Source organism: Prionailurus viverrinus, chromosome D2, assembly GCF_022837055.1.
Source record: "Prionailurus viverrinus isolate Anna chromosome D2, UM_Priviv_1.0, whole genome shotgun sequence".
Classification (NCBI taxonomy): domain Eukaryota; kingdom Metazoa; phylum Chordata; class Mammalia; order Carnivora; family Felidae; genus Prionailurus; species Prionailurus viverrinus.
This window is the reverse complement of record NC_062571.1, coordinates 39,966,875-39,988,143: the sequence shown is the minus strand read 5'-3', so window position 1 is coordinate 39,988,143 and position 21,269 is coordinate 39,966,875. Positions and strand designations below refer to the sequence as shown.

The 21,269-nt window shown below is 52.7% G+C and overlaps 1 protein-coding gene across 1 annotated transcript in view; it reads left to right on the top strand.

Moving 5' to 3' along the window:
* The first annotated feature begins 201 nt into the window (after positions 1-201).
* Positions 202-21,269, top strand: part of ZCCHC24 (zinc finger CCHC-type containing 24) — a 63,873-nt gene continuing 42,805 nt past the window's right edge. The window contains exons 1-2 of the mRNA XM_047825584.1: positions 202-620; positions 12,440-12,640. Coding sequence (XP_047681540.1) covers positions 375-620; positions 12,440-12,640 — 447 coding nt within the window. The 5' untranslated portion in view covers positions 202-374. The remainder of the gene's footprint in view (positions 621-12,439; positions 12,641-21,269) is intronic.

The window sequence follows — 21,269 nt, the reverse complement described above, 5'->3', positions numbered from 1 at the left end:
GAGGACGGTGCAGAAGGGGCGGGGCCTCCGTGGACCCCACCTCGGGAGCGGCCGCCAGAGGGGTCAGCACTGAGGCAGATAGCGGATCGCGGGGCGGGGCGGGGCGGGCGGCGCGGAGGGGGCGGGCCCAAAAGTTTCCTGCCCAACTTTCGCTGCCTCCTTCCTCCGCCCGCGCGCGCTGCGGCCGCAGTCGGGGGGAGGCGGCGGCGGCGGCGGCGGCTGCGGGCAGCGCGCTGGGCGCACGGCACTGGGCGATCGCCGTCGGGGCTCGGGCGGTGGGCAGTGGGCGCAGGCTCCCCGGTGCCCGCCCCTCCGCTGCGGAGGGGGGGGGCGCGAGCGGGCGGCCGGGGAGGGGCCGGCACCGCCGCCGCAAAATGAGCCTGCTGTCGGCCATCGACACGAGCGCCGCTTCGGTGTACCAGCCCGCCCAGCTGCTCAACTGGGTCTACCTGTCGCTGCAGGACACGCACCAGGCGAGTGCCTTCGATGCCTTCCGGCCGGAGCCGCCCGCCGGCGCCGCGCCCCCTGAGCTGGCCTTCGGGAAGGGCCGCCCGGAGCAGCTGGGCTCGCCCCTGCACTCCAGCTATCTCAACAGCTTCTTCCAGCTGCAGCGCGGAGAGGTGGGTGCCCCCGCGCGCCCCCGCCCTCCGTCGACCGCGCGGGGCCTTTTCCTATCCGCCCCGCTCTTCCTGGCCTGGCCCGGCCCGGCTCCGTATTGCCCGGCCCTGCTTGGCTTGGCTTCGCTCAGCTCTGCCAAACTCGCCGCCCGATGTCCCCGGGGCGCCGGGAGCGCGTCACCTCCCGGCTGAGCCCGGCTCGGAGCAGCTCAGGCGCGGGCGGGGCCCTCTTGCCCCCTCTCCCAGCCTGGAGCGCCCTGCTCAAAGGGGCCCGGGGGGAGTCCCGGCTGGGCGGGGGGCTCCGGATTCTCTCCAGACAGCCGGGGCGCGGCCCGGGCGGAGAGCCCCTTCCAAGTGTCCTTCCCACGCCCAACCCCACCCCCCTCTTGGCCACCGCTTGCTGGGACCGGGAGTGCAGATTCTGCTCAGAGCTCCTCGGCAGGGGCCTAAAATCTTGTCCTCCGCCGACCTCGGTGGTGGCCGACCCAAGGGCACCCTGGCGAGCAGGGCTTTTCCTGCTGTTCTTACGCAGGGACCCCCAGATACATCCTCCGGCTGCTTGCCCTCCCCCAGCCACATAGGAAGTGGTTTTTGAGGGCTTGACCCCACCGACTGCGCTGTCCCCCGCCCTCCCAGCCTGGAAGGAAATGAAAGGGAAATCCTCTTGAGCTCTTGGAGGGGGGCTAGCCAGGGGGAGAGGTTTCAGCTGCCCAGTGCCTTCTCCAGAAACCTGGGACGGCTGCTTTGCAAAGTCTGCCTGTTGGGGGGATTCAGTTACAAAGTGGAAGGGGCAGGGCATCTTCCCCAGCCAGATAAATACACAGATTGCCAGGACCTCCGAGCCTCTTTTCAGGGGTCATTTCCAGAGCTTTCCTAGATACCCCTCCTCTGTCTCTTCGGCTGGGTTCCTCCTCCTCCCCCAGTCCCATTTACTCATACCTCTTTTGGGAATTGCAGATACCCTTCTGTGGCCTTCACTCATCCTTCTTCTGGAAGCTCTCCCTGCAAAAGTGCAGGGGGGAAGGGGTGGAGGAGAGGACACACTTGAGGGTTCCTTTTCCTTCTAGACCCGAGCACAGCAGTTAGTTTTAGGAGAGGCAGGGTTCTGAATGGGTCGGGGAGAAGGGCCTGTGTATGCGTGAGTGTGCTGGGGACAGGAGGGGGAAAGCAGAGGGTCTCCCTTTTTGGTCCCATAATGTGTTCAACTCTGCCAGTACCGACTAGGGAGGACATGGGCATATAAAACGCTGGCCTAAGGCCTAGAGGTGGGCCAATACCAGGCGAGCTGAGACGAGGATTGGTTGGCCTGTGTTGGGCCAGTTGGGCATAGTCGCGGGAGATGAGTCTGAAAAGCCAGCCCTTGGTGCCAGGCAAAAGCATTTGTATACCAGAGCTCTTTGTAAACTATAGAGCGCGCTCTCCTTGGGAAGAATCATTCTTGGCTGGGAATCTGTCTTTCTCATAAGAGACCTTGTCATCTCTTCGGGGAACTGGCTTCGGTGACCGGTGACTTTGGGGTGCAGTTTGTGGATGTTTCTTCAGTGCCTGGGTCTTTTTAGTTGTTATTTTGCCAGACATTTGTTGAGTGATGTGTGGGCCCTTTAGGAATCAGGAACAGGCCAGTGGGGGCCCCAGATTAGAAGACAGATGAGATGATACAATTTGAAAGGTAGGTGATTTCATGGGGGTGCTGTGGAAATCCCAAGGGAGAAGGGTGATCATGACCCACATGACCATGACCTCTCGCCTCTCACAGGTCAAGTGGGGGTCCCCAATCGGCCTTGAGAGGCCTCTCTCTGTTCCTACCATTGGTGGCTTTCTTCCCCAAATGTGGGTCCCTGCTGAGAGGCCTGGGAGTTTGGGGGCCATCCAGAGTCTCTTGCAGGAGTAGGGCATTTCTCTTGGAAATGTCTGACATCCAGGATCCCAGCTGGATCTCAGTGAAACCCGTCTCCAGTCACTTCACTACCACTCACCTCGGGTTCCCCGTGAAGCGGTATATTCCTTCTCTGGGACAAGTGTAAAAGGACCTGACTTTGGGGGAACCCTCTGTCTTTCTTGGTCTGGGCCTCGGTTTACCCATCCATTGAATTTAGTCTCTGCTGTCCCTTGGGGTGGTCTTGGGGTGGATTTGAGAGAGATGCAGATAGACAGGTTAGAGGGGCTTCTCCTACACTCACAGGCCAGTGGCTTCCTTGGAGGGGCTGGAGGTCTGTGCCTGCTGACTTCCGGAAGGCTTTCTTGGCTTCAGACTCACTCATTCTCACCCCTCACCCGCTTCGCCTCCTAAACCCTGTTGGAGCCCCAGCTGTGCTTCCTGGGCTTTCCTGTGTCCAGGGCTTAGCCAGTGACCTAATATGGCTCCAAAATAGCAACTGGCAGAGAAGGCATGAAAAAATACCCCCCACCTGAATGCCACCAAGGGGCTGGTTGGAGAAGAAGCAAATCATGGGCAGGCCAGAGGGGACTCTATGAAGGGACCCAGGGACTCAGGAGCATCGCCATTCTGTGCAAGGCCTGGCAGGCCTGGTGGCAGTGCCTGCGGATGTGACTTGCATGCTGACCGCTGACCACGGCCTGTCTGCACCAGTCCCTGTGCCAAGAGCCCACCCCCTCCTGCACCACCCCCAGGCTGCTCCCACCACAATAGCAAAACACCATGAATGCAGCTGGGATTTGGGCGGGGGGGTTGAGGACATGGGGGCACAGAAGCCCATTGTGCCCCTGGAACCTCAGCTCTGGAAGCTGAAGATAAGCCAAGGGTTCTGAGTGGAACAGTGGCCCTGGGAGCAGAGAGAGATGGCAGAGTTCATGTACAAGTCCAGGAGCGGGCACCAGGAGGTGACCTGGGCGCTGGTGGGGGCTCTTCAGCTTCTCAGCTTGTGGTAAGGATGCCAGGCCAAAGCAGGCACAGGCACTTTGGGGCAGTTTTTTAAAAAGGCCTCGGTCTAGAGTCTGGGCCCTGTGTACTTCGGTTCCAACCCCTGATCTGTAGCAACAACTATATGTCTTTGGAGGGAGACTCCTGAGGCTCCTGGCTGAGCCCCTCCTCTCTTACCCGAGGAAGGAGGGCTGTTCGTAGAGGGAGTGGGGGTCGGGTGGCGTGGGGAGATCTTCCCTGCCAAGTTTAGCCTGGAATTTAAATTCACAGCAGTGTGGGGGCTGTGGGACTCCACCTCCAGAAATGGGGAGGTACCCCTCCTTGCTGAGCATTAGCTCCTGGGCCCCTCAGAGGGATGTCCAGAACCCCTCCTGGGTAGTCCCTGTACCCCCTCAAGAGGAGATCTAGCTGTCCCCCTCCAGGTCAGAATCCTAGAGTGGCCATTATCTTTCCCTCTTCCTCCAGGGAGAGATAGATGTGGCCCTACAGTCAAACGATGGTTTGTGGAGGCCGGGGGCAGGGCTTTGGGGTCAAATACGTTTGGAAAGCAGAGCGGCCTGTCCTTCCCTTGGAGACGCACAGTGTCCCCCAGCACCATGAAGGCGCCGAGAAAGCCCCGTGGTGTGAAACTTGTTCACTTTCCTTCAACCCAACAGTTCCATCACTATTTGACCAGAGAATGCTTTCGGCCTAGAACCTTTGATAGCATTTTTCTGAACACCTCCCGGCCCAGGGACTGCTCTGTTGAAGGACATCTCTTCCAACCCTTAGGAGGTTTTGGCTGTTAACCCACGCCCTCCTCCTACTCCCACCTCGGGTCCCGGCACTAACTTCTGCGGCACCAGAGACCCCCCCCTCCCCCTTCACTGCCCTGGTCTGTCCACTGGAGTTTGGAGATCAGCAGTAATGCTATCACAAGACTCTGTGGACAGGGCTTCAGCCCTTCTGCAGACAGGGCTGGCTGTTAGACCCTCAGAGGAGCACCTAAGGTGTCCTGCTTTAAAGGGCCCCCAGGTCTTAACAGTCTTCTGAAGGTTTTGTGTGTCACCTGTGCTGCCCTGGCAAAGCCACATATCTGTGCGAGGATGGAGGTTTGTCTCAGTGGGGCTGAGAGTGGGCTTCTGGGGCTGCTCTTGGTTCCTAGCCACGTTTGTGGCCTTTGTGTGCGTGTGGTGGGGGGAGGGGGCAGCCCCAAGTCCTGGGAGGAGCTCTGACTCAGGCAAGGAGGACCGTCATCCGAGGGCCTGTAGGCTGAGGTGGCCTGGCCCTCCCTCCATCAAGTTGAGTTGACTAGGCAGGCCTGGACTCAGAGGGGAGGCCACACCTTGTGGACCTTCTGAGTCAGGTGGGAGGGAGGAAAGCAGGCAGGATTAGTAATTTGTAATTAGCAGAGGCAGAGGGCCAGGCCCTGTCAGCACCGAAAGGGGGGCCTTGAGGGGAAGATGGTCCCGAGAAGCAATCCCTTGCTCTTGGGGAGTGCTTTCACCCAGCATGTCAGTGGCAGAGCTGCGTCTGGAACTCTTCCATGCTCCAGCTACAGTTGTCCCTTGTGGCTCATCCTGCTGGCTGTCACCTCGATCATTCTCTGGGCCCCAGTGCAGGGCGGCCAGTCTCCAGAGGCGTTCTGTCAAGCTGCAGGGCCTCTGATATTCTGTCCCTGATCCCGAACCTTTTGAGCAGTGGTAGGCATTGGTCACGGGTACCAGGTTTCCTGCTGTGTCCCTGCTCCAGCCGCTCCCCAGAAACCGAGCACGGGGCTCCCTGAAGCCATGACGGAAGTCCAAGGGAGCCCTGGCTCGCGAGAGTCAGACGATGGACGCGGAGCATTTGGCAACACTTTTGTCTCATATCGTAGCCTGTGTGCAGTGTCCCCCTTGTCCAGGTGGGGAAAAGGCTCTCCAGCAGGAGGATGATACCATCAGGGGATCAGTGACAGCACCAGGGCCCCAGCTCAGGTCTCAGGAGGCTTGATCTGCGCTGTGTATATGTGGGCGTGGGTGTGGTGGTGTATAATCTTTTATTCTGTCCTCCTCTGGCCATGCCGGGAAGCTGAGTGCAGACGCTAAGCTTTGCCCTGGATCTTGCCTGCCCTCAACACCTTGGCAGATTCCAACTTCTTTCTGGTGCACGTGGCTGCCCCTTCTCCGAGAGGCTTTCCCCAGCTGCCACGGGGCGCCCACCTCCCTCTGGCTTCTGTGGCCCGTGGCAGACACGCCGTGTGTGCTTCCGGGGAGGCGTGTCATGACCATTGCTATTGCTGAGGGACCTACTCTGTACTTGCGTGTGTCTGGACAGCTACGTCGTCAGCATGCTTCTCGAACCTGTAAGTCCTAGCAGCCGATGCTCAGGCAGCGCCTGGGACTTACTAGGTGCTCGGTCACTGAGTGGATGGGTGGATGGATGATTTGCATTGCACTGACTCCCCCTCTCTTCCCTCTCTAGACCTGTGACGATGTGCGTCCCGGTACCTCATCTCCTGTTCCACCTTCCAGGGGAAATGTTTATGGAGTTTGCTTGATTACTTGGAAAGAGCTGACTTGGGAGATAGGAAAGCCCTGTCGCTAGAGGTGTCCGAGCAGAAACTTAGGTGTGCTCATGGTTCTTTGCCTTCTGTGGTAGTGGATCTCTTCGAGAATCGGAGACAGCGCGAGCTCTTCTCCGAGGCGCGAGTGCCCAGAGCACAGGCGTGCGGGCACACACAGACACGCGCCCTTGCATGTGATTTCAAGGAGATCGTGGCACCCACGTGCCGACAATAGATCTCAGATCAAGGCCCCCTTCTATAGAGGCTGCAAGCCTCGGTGGTACTCCCAGACTGGCTAAATATTAGGGTGCCTTTCAGTCCTTAGGTTGTCAAACTCACGCTTTCTGTGCTCATTCCACGAATGCGTTCTAGAAGTGAGAGACAGCTGGTCCCCAGTGCTTGCGCTCTGGCTGCACAGAGTGCCTATGGCTGCAGAATGGGAGCACCTCTGAGGTGAGCCGTGACCTGGGCGGGAGCAGGAGGGACCGGATGGGGAGGGAGGGTCTTCCTGGGTCCTTTCAGCGGAGCCCTGCTGCCACTGTGCTCCTCCCTCTCCAGGTCCTTTCCCCGTTTCTCTCTCCCCACTCGCCCTGCCAAAAAGAGCATGGACTGTTTCCTTAAGTGAGAATCTTTCACTGAGCTCTGGCTGTGGACAGGGATTGTGTTTTGCACGCGTGGGTGAATGGGCCTCCGGGAGGCCGTGGCGCCCTGGGGGTTTCTGGGTGAGGGGTTGCTGCCTCTGGCATGGCTAGGCCTGCCACCTTCTTGGCCCGCAGGTCAGCTTCGGACCTTGGAAACAGGAGCAGGTGTGGGCTCTCACCATGCCCGAGAAATCTTTAGTCAACATGTGAGTTCACTCTCCCATTGGCCAAGTCCCCATCCTATCAACAGGTTGTCTCCTCTGCCTGTTCGTGTGGGACTCTGGGGGCGAGAGCCCCAGACAGACCCTGGGGGAGAAGAAGTGCGGATCCCCTTGGAGAAGGGGCGGAGTCACTTGTGAAATGAGTGGTTTCTGGTGTTAAAGACAGGGGTGTGAATGTGTACGTGTATACGCGTGTTTTCATGCACGTAGCTGTGTGTATGGAAGCAGGAGACAGGGGTGGCTTTTGGGGATAAGAAAGCAGTTGTCTAGCTGTTGAAAGAACCCGCACAGAGCTGGGGATTAGGATCAGAGAGCCCCCCCCACTTCAGGGCCATCTCTGGCCTGGGAGGGGCAGGACTTCCTCGGATGTTCCCCTTCTCATTGCCTCGCCCTTGCCCATCGCTGCGTTGTTTTCTGTGGGCGTGGTTCCATCTCTGCTGGCTGTTTCTCCTCTCTTCTCTGCACTGGTTTCCTCTCCTTCTAGGCTGCCTTTGGAAGCTTCTATGCACTTGCCCTGACTCCTGTTTGCCCCCCTCCTGCTAGGCCCTCTTACTGTCCTGGGGGCTGGGAGTGGGGAGTCAGCCCTGGAAATCCTTGCCTCCCCGCCCCCCCCCCCGCAGAACCCCCAGCCTGAGGACCTAGACCCCTCACGTAGCCCAGAAAAGCTGGTGTCTCATCTTGCCAGGGCCAAGAGGCTTGACAGTACGATGTCACAGGCCCGAGGAGAGTGGTCCACACCTGTTCTTTTCCTCTGGCTCTCCTTAACATAGGAGAAGTTAAGCCTTGGAGGCCATGTTGGAGCTGAAATATAACAGGCCAACTGATGTGGGTGTGAATCTCCCCTTAGCCACATGGTGGCTGTTTTACCTTGAGCAAGTTACGCAGCCTCTCTGAGCCTCAGCGTCCAGCTCCGTAAAACGGAGCCAAAGATGCCCATCCAAATGGTGTTCTTGCAGGTATAAGAAAACCAAGAAAGGGAAAGGATCCAGCCGAGTGTACGAAACAAGCAGGATCAGAATAGATTTTAGCATCTTCCCCTCTGTTTTTCTGCAACAGCCATGCCAGAGCCTTGGGGAAGTTCTAGCAATGGGCAGAAGCTGGATGCTCTATCCCCCAGATATGGTGTGAAAACCCCACCTTGCCTGCTGGCTGCTGGGAGGAGGGGGGAGAGAAAGGTGGTCTCTTCCTCCAGGACGGTGATCTGGGCCCAGAGGCTTCCACTCAGCACAGTAGTGGGGCTTCCCTCAACCAGTGTCCTGAGCAGCTTAATCTGGGGTGAGAGTGCCTTTCACTTTGTTCATGGCAACTCGGAGACCCCAACCTATATCTCTAAGGTGTTAGGACATTCATTACCTCGTCTGTCAAGTGGGGCGCCCTGGCCCTTCAGCGCCTGTGATTATCTGCACCCAGGAGAGTTGTAGGCATGAGCAGCGGCAGGAACAGTCTGGAATCTGGGGTGATGGGACGTTGCAGAATCTTTGCCTTTGGATATGCCCAGCCTCACGGGGAAGCAAAGAGACTTACTGCATGAAGAGATTAGAGAAGGACCTCAGAGCTCCTTCAGCCAAGGGCAGCTGAGTCATGGGATGATCCCTACCAGGCCTGGTCCTGACGGACAGGGCTATGGCCGGGAGGTCCAGGAGGCCCTCGGAGGAGGCAGGGCGTCTCTCAGGAGCACCTCAGTCTGTGCTTTCCACACTGTCCCGTGGAGCACAAGGCTTGAGTAGGAGGAGGGGGTGGGTTCAGGGCCACACCATTAAAGTTATAACCAGATTGGGAGCCAGGTCCTGGAGGAGGTTTGGATGGACACAGAGAGGGCGTCCCGGGGGTGGGGATGGTAAGTGCAGAACTAGAGGGGGGACAGCGGATGCCCCGTGGGACACTGGGGCTGTTTGGGAGTTAGGGGCTGACTGACGAGGGGCTGCTCCTGCCGGGCCTTGCCCTCCAGCTCCAGGCAGCAGGACTCGGAACAGGTGGGCCCACGGCGACTGAGTGCCGTCTGTGTGCGGGCTCCGGGGGTGTCTTTCAGTAGCTGGTGTCTGGACCTTAAGGAAGTAGGACTGCAGGGATCACCAGTGTTGCCCGCCTTCCCTGTTCCATGTTGCATTTTACAGACGGGAAGCCCAAGAGGCCAGGCCTCGCTCCGCAGCCGGAGGGGAGGGGACACCGCGTGTCCTGGCCTCTGCTCCATCCAGTCGCCATAGGCTGTGGAAGAGGCAACTCGCCTTTCACCTCCACGGCCCCAGCTCCTTGGGTCTTTGGAGAGGAAACAGGTTGCAGCCTCACCCGCCCTTTCAGCCAGCCGGCGAGCAGGACTCCTGGCCCTCAGGCCTGGCTGTGTGCCCTCGCCTGTGCCCCTGGGCCTCTCTGGGCCTCAGTTTCTCCATCTGGAACACGAGAGTGGCCGAGTCAGCTGCCTGCTCTGTCCTTTCAGCTCTAAGGTGGTGTCATCTTGAACCGGGGCTGGGGGAAGGGAGCTGGAGCAGCCAGGAGGGCCAGGCCAGGGCACACTAGGGGTGAGAGAGGCTGTGAGGAGCTCTGACCTCGCTTCTCTGACCTGGAGCTGCCGGCCTCGACACAAGCTGTGAGCGCCTGAGCTGGTGGGTGGGGGCGTCAAGCTGCCAGGGACGGGACAGGCTGCTCAGAGGCCTCTGGCTGCCCAGGGACACCCGCGGGGTCACCCGTGGGCAGGACGGTGTGGCCACAAACGGGGGAGAGGCTGTTCAGGGTGTAATTAATGTACTTTCTGGCACCCACCAAACTTCCCCTTCCTCTGGACAGTCTGCTACCAAAACAGTCCCGATTCCTGTGGACTAGCTTAAATCTTCTCCAGAGGGGGGTGGCAGGGGGAGAGGAGAAAGAAAGAAAAGAAAGAATGGGGGGGGAACGAAGAGGGTTGTTATTTGTGAAATTGCGTTTCCCAGCCATGAGGATGAGTCACACCATTTGGAGCTTGGAGTTTCTTGTTTGGATGAACTTTTCTCTGGGAGGCTGTGGTGATGCTGTTCTCCCTCAGGCCAGTTCGGGTGGGGAGAGGCCTCGAGTCAAGCTAAGGAGAGACCTCGGTGGTTGGAAAGTCCAGGTGCTCCCAAGGCCAGGTAGGGCTGGGCCGTCTGTACCGAACTGCCTGGGGGAGCTTATAAAAAGCAGATTTGGGCTGGGGGGAGGGGGAGCCGGGAGTTAGTGTTTACTGGGGAGTGGGTTTCAGTTTGGGATGGTGAAAAAGTACTCGAGTTGATGGTGGTGATTTTGCCCAATAATGGGAATGTATTTGGTGCCACTGGACTGCACACTTAAAAAATAATAAAAACGGGGACGCCTGGGTGGCCCAGTCGGTGAAGCGTCCGGCTTCGGCTCGGGTCATGATCTCATGTGGGTTCATGGGTTCAAGCCCCTCGTCGGGCTCAGTGCTGACAGCTCAGAGCCTGGAGCTCTGGATCGGATTCTGTCACTCCCTCTCTCTCTGCCCCTCCCCCCACCTCTCAAAAATAAGTGAACATTAAAAAATTTTTAAAAATAATAATTAAAACGGTTGGCTTTCTGTAACGTAGATCTTAACCACAATAAAACGGTGTAGATTCCAGGCCCTTGGTCCCAGGTGACTGCCTTGGTAGGTCCGAGGTGGGGCCCAGTACCCCGTACTTGTTAAAAGTTTCTCGAGTCGTGCAACACACGTTTGGGCATACTCATCTAATCTGTAAAATGGGGGCAGTGACTCATGGGATTGTGCTGAGCACCAGCTATCTTAATACGTGTGAAGTTTCCAGGACCTGGGACATTGTAAGCGCTCAGTAGATGTGACTGGTATCATCTAATCCCCTTGCCACTGGACCCCTCCCCGCACCCCGTAAGATTGCTCAGAATTGGCTCGCGCACCTCCAGGGATGGTGGGGGGGGGGGGGCGGGGCTCTGCCTCTCAGGATGAACCACTCTGTCTTGGCTCATCTGAGAGCTGGAGAACCACCCTCACACTGAATGCAAGTTTGCGTGGTATCGTCCACCGGTCCTGGGTAGCACTGGAGCAGAGGTGGTCATCAGGAGCCTTTGAGGTCCGTGCTCAGGCACCATAGGCTGACGGCGTGTTTAGTCGCGCTGCCCTGGTTGTGGTGTCTGTGTCTTTTTTCCCCCAGGCTCCAGCGTAAACCTACACGAGAGGGAACAGAGGCCCAGAGAGGGAAAGGGCTGGCCTCAGTCCACATAGCAGGGTGTCCAGGAAGCCAAGAAGAGTGGTGGCCCCTAGATGGCGAGGGCTGTGTCCTCTAGGAGCGGGGGGGGAGGGGGGGTGCCAGACCCCCAGAGACAGACCCAGTAGGGGGGCTGAGGTAAACCCGTGTGAGGAGTGACGTCTGTCCTGGTTGGGGGGGAGGAGTGCCTGATCCCCTGGGGCCTGCGTTCAGCTCATCTCCTTCCCTGCCCACACTGAGGCAACACAGAAAGGACTGTCCCCACTCTGGGCCCACATCTGCCCCGTCTTTGTAAGGGAGCCTGAGGCAACTTCCTCTCAGGGGCTCTCCTCCCCTGGCAGCCTGGGGACTTCTAGGAACAAGGCTGTCTTCCTATTAGATCCAAGGCTCCCCGAGGTCTGTAGTTCATTCCTGGAGCTCCTGATACCTGAGCTGGGGTCAGGGGATGCCCAAGCCCCACGCCCAGGTTTGTCATTGACCCTCCCGGGGAAGCTGCCTCCTTCCAGCCTCAGCCTTGCCTCGGGAAGGGGGTACCGTGGCTGTTCCCTGCCAGCCTCACCACAGGCCCTACCTTTGCTAAATTCCAGTGTGCCTGGCTGCCTAGAGCCCGTGACTCCTATAAATAGAGGCTGTATACACCAGGAGGGGGCCTGGGCCGTGTCTGCTTTGAAGCCAGGCAAGACATCTGGTTCCTGTCAGCTGGAGGTGGGAGAAGTGGGCCACTTCCTCCTGGGCTCCCAGAGGGCGGGCCTGGGCCGGCCCGAGGGCTCCCCGGACGCAGTCTGCACAGGCCTCGTGCCACAGGAGACCAGGCAGAGCGCTGAACCTCAGTCTTCTCTTCTGTACAATGGAAATAATGCTGTAAGCTGGTGCTCCACTTTCCTGTAAGAAGGGGATACTGAGTCAGCTCAGAGATAAGTGATTTGTCTAAAGTTACGCCACCAGGAAGTGGCAAAGCCCCAAATCTAACGGGTTGCCCTCTGCTACGCCTTCTTACCTCCGGGCGGTGTGTAAAAGAACTAACGCTAATCGTCGTTACCGTCAGCAGGATGGACTCAGGGGTTCCTAAGTGCCAGGTGGGAGAGAAAGTGCTTTACATCTGTGGCCTCATGTTAGCCTCACAGAAACCCTGGGAGGTAGCTATCATTATTCCTGTTTTCCAGACAGGGCCACTGAGGCCCCGAGTGGTTAACTGGCTTGCCCACGGAACTCAGGCTCCAGGCGGCCAGAGCCCAGGGGCAGCTAAAGAGTCAGTGTGAATTCACGAGCGTGTATGTGTGTGCACATGCCCACGGAAATTCCCCCCGAGGCCACGGCTGCAAACGAGTGTGCCCAGGCCTTGGGAGCCCTCACAGCCTCTGTCCCCCACAGGCTCTGAGCAGCAGTGTGTACAAGAGCGCCTCGCCCTATGGCTCCCTCAACAACATCGCCGATGGCCTCAGCTCCCTCACCGAGCACTTCTCTGACCTGACCCTCACCTCTGAGACCCGCAAGCCCAGCAAGCGGCCCCCACCCAACTACCTGTGTCACCTGTGCTTCAACAAAGGACACTACATCAAGGACTGCCCCCAGGTAAGGCCGCCCAGCTTCTGTGGGTAGAACAGTGCCCCACCCCCCACCCGGAGCCCCCTTCCACCAACCAGTGGCCACGCGGGCCTCTGGTCTCCCACCTTTTTGTCCCCTCTGGTATGTCTGAGGCAGGGCTGGCTGGTGTGGATGGGACAGAGCCCCAGCTTGAGCCTGCACCATCTAGCAAGCAATCTGGGTAAAGGGCCCCCAAATGAGGTTCTGGGCCTTCACGTCCCCAGTCTTCCTGCCAGGGTGGGTCCTGTTACAGTGGGGCAGGAGCGGGGCCAGCCGCCTCCTCGCAGCTCTCCCGAGAGAGACCCCCATCTCCTCACACTCACAGGGAAGGAATGCGGGCTCTGGGCCAGGAATCCAGATGTGCACCCCCTCCCCCCGACCCCACCTCTCTCGTCCTCTGTGGCAGTTTTCCTCAGTCTCTTGCCTGGGAGCGGGGAGCTGAGAGGGCCTTGCCCCCGGCTCTGTGCCCCCCAGGGTAGGCCTGGGTGAAGGCCTCAGGCACTGCAGGCTGGGCATCTCTCTCTCTCGGGGTGGGAAGGGTGCCAGGAGGTGGAGAGTGTGGGGAGCAGCCCCTGTCTCCCACTCAGTGCTTCGCTGTGACGGGGCAGGTCAGATCCCACTCACGAGACGACCTTGGACTCTCTGACCGACAATGGCTTTGGCATCTTGGGGAGAGAGGTTAGCGTTGTTTTAAATACGTTACAAGATGGTCTGTGATTTTTTTTCCTATTATTTTTCGTACTTTCTAATGTTTTCATAATGTGTATTTTTACTTTAATTTTACATATGTAATGGAAATGGGATCCTGGAAACTCAGAAAATCCATGCAGTCTTACCCTCCAGATGTTGGAAGCCTGGGGAGTGGCTGGGTGGGGCTGGGTGCCTTCAGACCAGTGGGAGGCCGAGACGGGCTTGCTGCTTCCTCCTCTTCTCAGAAACAGCCGTGCCCCGCGTTAGGTCCTTGCTGCGCAAAGTGTGGCCAGGCATAGCCACATCAGTGTCGCCTGGGAGCTTGTTAGAAATGCAGAATCTTTTTTTTTTTTTTATGAAAAAAATGTTTTTAATGTTTATTTTTGAGAGAGAGAGAGAGAGAGAGAGAGAGAGAGAGAGAGGCAGAGAGAGAGGGAGGCACAGAATCCAAAGCAGGCTCCAGGCTCTGGGCCGAAGTCAGATGCTCAACCGACTGAGTCACCCAGGTGCCCCCCCCCCCCCCCCCCACATAACTGCATTTTAGTAAAATCCCCAGTGATTTGTGGATAGCAGTGATCTCCCCCTCCCCCCACCCCTGGTTAAGAGAGGCCCACCCCAGACCTTGCGGATGGGGGCCGGCCCATGACGGCTGTCCTCCAGACCCACCCTCCAATGGGCCCCGTCTGCCTCAGCGTACGCAGTAGGCCAGGGGCCCTTGGCACCAGGGGATCTCAGCAGAGGGTAAGGCCCCTACTCCCTAGAGGTTCTCTGGATGGGTCCAGGGGCAAATAGGCAGCTAAGAATCTGGTTGCTCCTCAAGGATATGCCCATGGCCCACCCGGGCAGTGGCCCCTCGTGACTTCCCCAGCTGCGCCCCTGTGAGAGCACTCTCAGTCACTCACCATACCTCATCATCTCCTGCCTACAGCCTTTGCTCACAACTACCCGGCATGTCAGGTCTCTCATTAGCCTCATGTTACGTGATGCTTTGTGTGAGTCAGGCACTCACACAGGATCATTGAGCCAGTCAGCGGAGGAGCTGGAATTTTCACCCCAGCAGGCAGGTGACATTCAGACCCCAACAGGGGTTCTTGGGGCTCTAAGGAGGTGTGCCTGTGCTGAGCTGGCAGCCTGGGAACGCTTCTAGGAGAAGGAGGACTTGAGTGGGGTTGGCGGGTTGGTGGAAGAAGGGTGACCACTATCCAAAGGCAAGGGATGATGAGGCAGAGGTGGAGGAACGTGTGTGTGTGTGCACGCGCGCGCATGCCCAACCCTCTCTCCAGAAGGCACCAGAACTCTTCTAACGAGGGGGCAGAGTGTCCCTGACCTCAGTGTCAGTGCCTCTCGATTTCCAGCACAGTGAAAAACCTGGTTCTTCCTCTATATTCCTTTATCTGGATTGCACAGTATATTCACTTAGCCCGTGCAAGGCTCTGAACTCTGCCTGCAGAAGTGGGAGTGCTTCATCTTACAGTTTAGTAGGAGTACCCATTTTACAGCTGGACAAACAGAGTCTCAAAGAGGTGAAGTGCTGAGGAGAGGGCAGAATATATGTGAGAACCCCAGTCTTGGGACTTCAGTGCTCTTTGCTTTATTGAGCATTCATTCCAACCCAGGCTGAGATGCCCAGGCCCTGTGGGGCCTCAGTTTCCCTCTTGAGCGGGTCAAGGCTCTCTTCCAGCTCCTCAAACCGGATTCTATCAGAGACTCCTGCGGGCCTGAGGACCTCCCTCTACCTTGCATGAGAGTTTTATCATCTGTAAAGTGAAGCTGATGAGGACACTAACTCATAGGATTGTTGTGCAGATTCAAGGAACTCATGCATGGAAAGTGCTTAGCACAATGTCTGGCACACAGTAAGCGCTCAATAAATGTTGGTTAGCATTATTTTTTTTTTTTTTCTCCCTCGGGTCACAGTGGAGAGGTACCAGGTAAGGGATTTAGCAAGGCACTAGGTATTTTGGCAGGCTGGAATATAATTAGATGCTTCCCATCCCTCACCTGACCACAAGCTCCAGGGGCGGGTGCTGGGCTAGATTCATCTGTCTACCGCCATGCTGGCCCGAGATATCACACACAGGTGCTCAGTACAGGTCTTCTGGAATGGCGGAATGGGTGGGCAAGGCTTTTGTCACATGGGATACTATGAGTTCAGCACATATAAAATATTTAAAAGTGGAATGGGAATGCTTGTTTTGGTAACACCCTTAGTGAGATATAATTCACATACCCTATAATTGACCCATTGAAAGTGGACAAGTCAGTAATTTTTAGTATATTCACAGAGCCGTGCAACCATTGCCACAATCAAGTATAGAATATTTTTTTAAAAGGTCGTATTTTTTAAAGTAATCTCTACCCCTAATGTAGGGCTCAAACTCAGGAACCCAAGATCAAGAGTCACATGTTCTACCAAGTGAGCCAGCCAGGCACCCCAATTAGAGAACATTTTTTAAAGTTTATTTATTTATTTTGAGAGAGACAGAGAGAGTTCAGGTGGGGGAGGGGCAGAGAACGAGAAGGAAACTCAAGCAGTCTCTGCTCTGTCAGCGCAGAGCCCGTGCAGGGTTCAAACTCACTAACGGTGAGATCGTAACCTGAGCCGAAATCAAGAGTTGGATGTTAGCCGACTGAGCCACCCAGGTGCCCCTCTACATCATTTTTATCATCTCAAATAGAAACCTCATACTCTTTAGCTATCACTACCTCCTGGTTCCCCAACCCCTAGCAACCAATAATCTACTTTTTATCTCTAAGGATTTGCTTATGCTGGACATTTCACACAGAGAGAATCATATGTGTGGTTGTTTGTCACTGGATTTAGCATATTGCTTTCAAGGTTCATCCATGTAATAGCATTTATCAGTTCCATGATTTGGGAAGTGTTCCATCTTGTTCTATTTTCTGGAAGAGTTTGTGAAGAATTACTATTAACTCTTCTTTAGTGTCTGGTAGAACTCACCTGTGAAGGCATCTGAACTTGGGCTTTCTCTTGGGGGCAGATTTTTAAAATTATGAATTCAGTCTTTTTTTGTGTCATAAGTCTATTTGGGTTTTCTGTTTCTTCTTGAGTCAGTTTCTGTAGTTTGTTTCTTTATAGAATTTGTTTATTTCATCTAAGTTATTGAATTTACTGGCATACACTTGTTCATAATATTCTTTTATAATCCTGTTCATTTCTCTAAAGTTGGTTATAATGTCCCCCTCTTTTGTTTCTGATTCATGTAATTTGAGCCTTCTCTCTCTTTTTCTGTCTTTTTTTGTTTTTTTCTTGGTCAATCTAGCTACGTGTTTGTCAGTTATGTTAAACTTTTCAAAAGACCAACTTTTGGTTTAGTTGATTGCCTGTACTGTTTTTTCTGTTCTCTATTACATTACTTTCCCCTGTAATCTTTTAAAATTTTTTTTTCAACGTTTATTTATTTTTGGGACAGAGAGAGACAGAGCATGAACGGGGGAGGGGCAGAGAGAGAGGGAGACACAGAATCGGAAACAGGCTCCAGGCTCTGAGCCATCAGCCCAGACCCTGACGCAGGGCTCGAACTCATGGACCGCGAGATTGTGACCTGGCTGAAGTCGGACGCTTAACCGACTGCGCCACCCAGGCGCCCCCCCTGTAATCTTTTAAAAAAATTGTGGTAAAATAAATACAACATAAAATTTACCATCTTAACTATTTTCACATGTACAATTCAGTGGCATGAAATACAGTTGACCCTTGGACAACATTGGTTTGAACTGTGTGGGTCCATTTATACATGGATTTTTTTTCAGTAAAAACCATACAGTACAGTAAACGTATTTTCTCTTCCTTATGATTTTCTTAATGACAGTTTCTTTTCTCTAGCAAACTTGATTATATACAGTATAGAATGCATGTAACATACAAAATATAGGTTGACTATTTATATTATTGGTAAGGCTATTTATTAGTAGTTAAGTTTGGGGAGAGTCAAGAGTTATACACATATTTGTGACTATTTTGGTGGTTGGCACCTCAGCCCCCACACTGTGCAAGGGTCACTTGTATATTCACCTGTTGGGCAACCATCACCGCCATCCATCCGTGGAACTCTCTTTATTTTGTGAAACTCTGTACCCATTAAGCAATAATCTCCCCCAACTTCCTTCCTTCCCCTATTCCCTGGCAACTACCATGCTACATTCTGTTCCTATGATTTTGACTACTCCAGGTACCTCACATAAGTGGGATCACACAATATTTGTCCTTTTGCGATTGGCTTATTTCACTTAGCATAATGTCCTCAAGGTTCATTCATGTTGTAGCATGTGTGTGCATGTGTGTGTGTGTGTGTGTGTGTGTGTGTGTGTGTGTGTGTGTATGTGTATGTAGACCACATTTTGTTTGTCTATTTATCTATCCTGGATTGCTTCCATCTTTCAGCTATTGTGAATAATGCTGCTATGAACATGGGTGTGCAAATATCTGAGTCTTTGCTTTCAATTTTTCATTCTAATTTTTATTATTTCCTTCCTTCAGCTTATTTCAGGTTTAGTCTGCTCTTTGTCCAGTTTTATAAGATAGAAAGTTAGGTTACTGATTTTACATCTTTCTTCTATTTTTTTTATTTAAAAATTTTTATTTTATTTTATTTTATTTTATTTTATTTTATTTTAGAGAGAGAGCATGAGTTGGGCAGAGAGACAGAGGGAGAGAGAGAAAGAGAATCTTGAGCAGGCTCCACACTCAGCATGGAGCCCAATGCAGGGCTCAATCCCATGCCCGGATTGTGACCTGGGCTGAAACCAAGAGTTGGATGCTCAACCAAATGAGCCACCCAGGCACCCCTCTTTCTTCTATTTGTAGAATAGAAGTGCATGTGCACGTGTGAGCGGGGGAGGGGCAGAGAGAGAGGAGAGAGAGAATCACAAGCAGGCTCTGTGCTATCAGCACAGAGCCTGATGTGGGACTGAATCTCACGAATCATGAGATCATGACCTGAGCTGAAATTAAGAGTCAGATGCTTAACTGACTGAGCCACCCAGGAGCCCCTCTTCTGTTTTTAATATTGGTGTTCACAGGTCCAAGTTTTCCTCTGAGCTGCATCTCATAATTTTGTATGTTGTGTCTTCATTTTCATTCATCACAGAGTATTTTCTGATTTCCCTTGTGATTTCTTCTGTGACCCACTGGTCGTTTAGAAGTGTGATGTCTAATATCCACATTATTTGCGAGTGTCCCAAGTATCTTTTAAAGATGATTTCTCGTTTTATTCCACTGTGGTTAAATAACACTTTGTGTTATTTCAGTGCTTCTAAATTTGTTGTGGTTTGTTTCATAGCCTTTGGGCTGTCCTGGAGAACAGTTCATGGGCACTTGAGTAGAGAATGAGTCCTGCCGTTGTTTGTTGGCATGTTCTGTAGGTGTCTGTTAGGTCTAGTTGGTGTGGTGTTCTTCATGTCTTCTGTCCCCTTGCTAATGTTCTACCTCATTCTTGTATCCATTATTGTAAGTATAGGAGTATTGGAATCTGTATTATTGTTGAATTGACTATTTTTTTCTTCAATTCTGCCAATTTCTATCGCATGTATTTTGGTGCTCCCTTGTTAGCTACATCTGTGTCTATCAATTTCTGATGAATTGATCCTTTTATCGTGATAAAGTGTCCCTGTTTATCTCTAGTAACATTTTTTGTTTAAAAAAACGTTTTTTTTAAATGTTTATTCACTTTTTGAGAGAGAGATAGAGGCAGAGCGCAAGTGAGGGAGGGGCAGAGAGAGAGACACACACACATACACACAGTATCTGAAGCAGGCCCGAGGCTCTGAGCTGTCAGCACAGAGCCCAATGCGGGGCTTGAACCCATGAACTGCGAGATCATGACCTGAGCCACAGTTGGGCGCTAAACTGACTGAGCCACCCAGACGCTCCAACATTTTTTGCTTTAAAGTCAAATTTGTCTGATGTTAGTATAACCAGCTTCCTTATGGTTACCGTGTACACGATAGATCTTTGTCCATCATTTTACTTCATATCTTCATATGAAGATATGTTCATACCTTTAGATCTAAGTTATATTCATATCTTTAGATCTAAGTTGTGTCTCCTGTAGACAACATGCAGTTGGATCTTGGTTTACTTTTTTTTTTTTAATTTTTTTTTATTTTTTATTTTTGAGACAGAGAGAGACAGAGCATGAACGGGGGAGGGCAGAGAGAGAGGGAGACACAGAATCGGAAACAGGCTCCAGGCTCCGAGCCATCAGCCCAGAGCCCGACGCGGGGCTCGAACTCACGGACCGCGAGATCGTGACCTGGCTGAAGTCGGACGCTTAACCGACTGCGCCACCCAGGCGCCCCTTGGTTTACTTTTTATATGCACTCTGAAAATCCCTGCCTTTTGTTTGGATTGTTTGATCCATTCATATTATCAACAATTAATGCTCTTTTTTATATATGTGATTATTGATATAGTCAGATTTAGTTCTGCTATCTTACTTTTTATTTTCTGAATTACTCATGTCTTCTCTGTTCCTCTGTTCCTCCTGTACTGCTTCCTTTTGCATTAAGTGATACTTTTCTAATGTACACTTTTTATTTCTTTAATGATTTTTTTCACTTTTTTTTAAAGCTGCTCTCAGGCTTATGTTACATATCTTAACCTATAAAATCTGCTTCAGATTTATACCAACTTAATTCCAATAAGATATAGAAATATCGCTCCTTTATAGCTCTGTTCTCTTTTTCTGATGTTTGTGGCATTATTGTTCTACATGTTACATCTATGTGTGTTGTAATTAAACGATACTTGTTATAATTCTTACTTTATATAATTTTATGTATCTTAGAGAAGCTGGAAGAAGAAAAGAGAACAATTGTATGTTCACAGTTTTTGTTATGGTAGCTTTTTATTTCCAGTTTCTAGATCTCTTCATTTGTTCCTGTGGACTCAGTTTATCACCTGGAGTAATTTCCTTGGCCCAAGACAGATTTGCTTCTACCTGCCTTCTCTGTGCTGTTAGTGGCAAATATCTTACATTTCTATATGTTATAGGACAAGTAATACATTACGTACATACTGTTTTCTACAGTTGCTTTTTATTATTATTTTTTTAAATATTTATTTATTTTTGAGAGACAGAGACAAAGCGTGAGTGGGGGAGGGGCAGAGAGAGAAGGAGACACAGAATCTGAAGTAGGCTCCGGGTTCCAAACTGTCAGCACAGAACCCGATGCCGGGCTTAAACTCACAAACTGCAAGATCGTGACCTGAGCCAAAGTCAGATGCTTAGCCGACTAAGCTACCTACGTGCCCCTACATCTGCTTTTTAAATCAGCGAAGAAAGGACAAGAAATATGCATATGTGCTATCTTTTATAATTACATAATCATCTTACTAGAACTCCTGTTTATTTAATGTGTATTTGAATTATGTCTGGGGTCGTTGGCTTTCAGCCTGAAGAACTTCCTATAGTATTTCTTGAAAGTGTGTGTCAGCAATGAATTCTGTGTTTTTGTTTATCTGGGAATGTCTTTATCTCCCTTTCATTTTTTTAAAAGATATCTTTGCAGGGTATAGAATTCTTGGCTGACAGGTTTTTTCTGTTTGTTTGTTTTTTGGGTTGTTTTGTTTTGTTCTCTTAATCTTTGACCACACTGACTGTTACCCCACTGCCCTCTGGCCACCATCATTTCTGATGAGAAGTCAGTTGTTAACATTGTTAGAATTCCATTGTAAATGACATGTCATTTTCCTCTTGCAGCTGTCAACATCTTCTCCTTGTTTTAGTTTTCAGCAGTTTTACTATGATGTGTCTATTTGTGGATCTCTTCGTGTTCACTTGGAGTCTATTGAGCTGCTTGGACGTGTTGCTTAAAGTTTTTCACTGGACTTGGGAAGTTTTCAGCCATTATTTCTTCAAATATTTTTTCTGCTCCTTTCTCTCCTCTCCTTTTGTGGAATGAT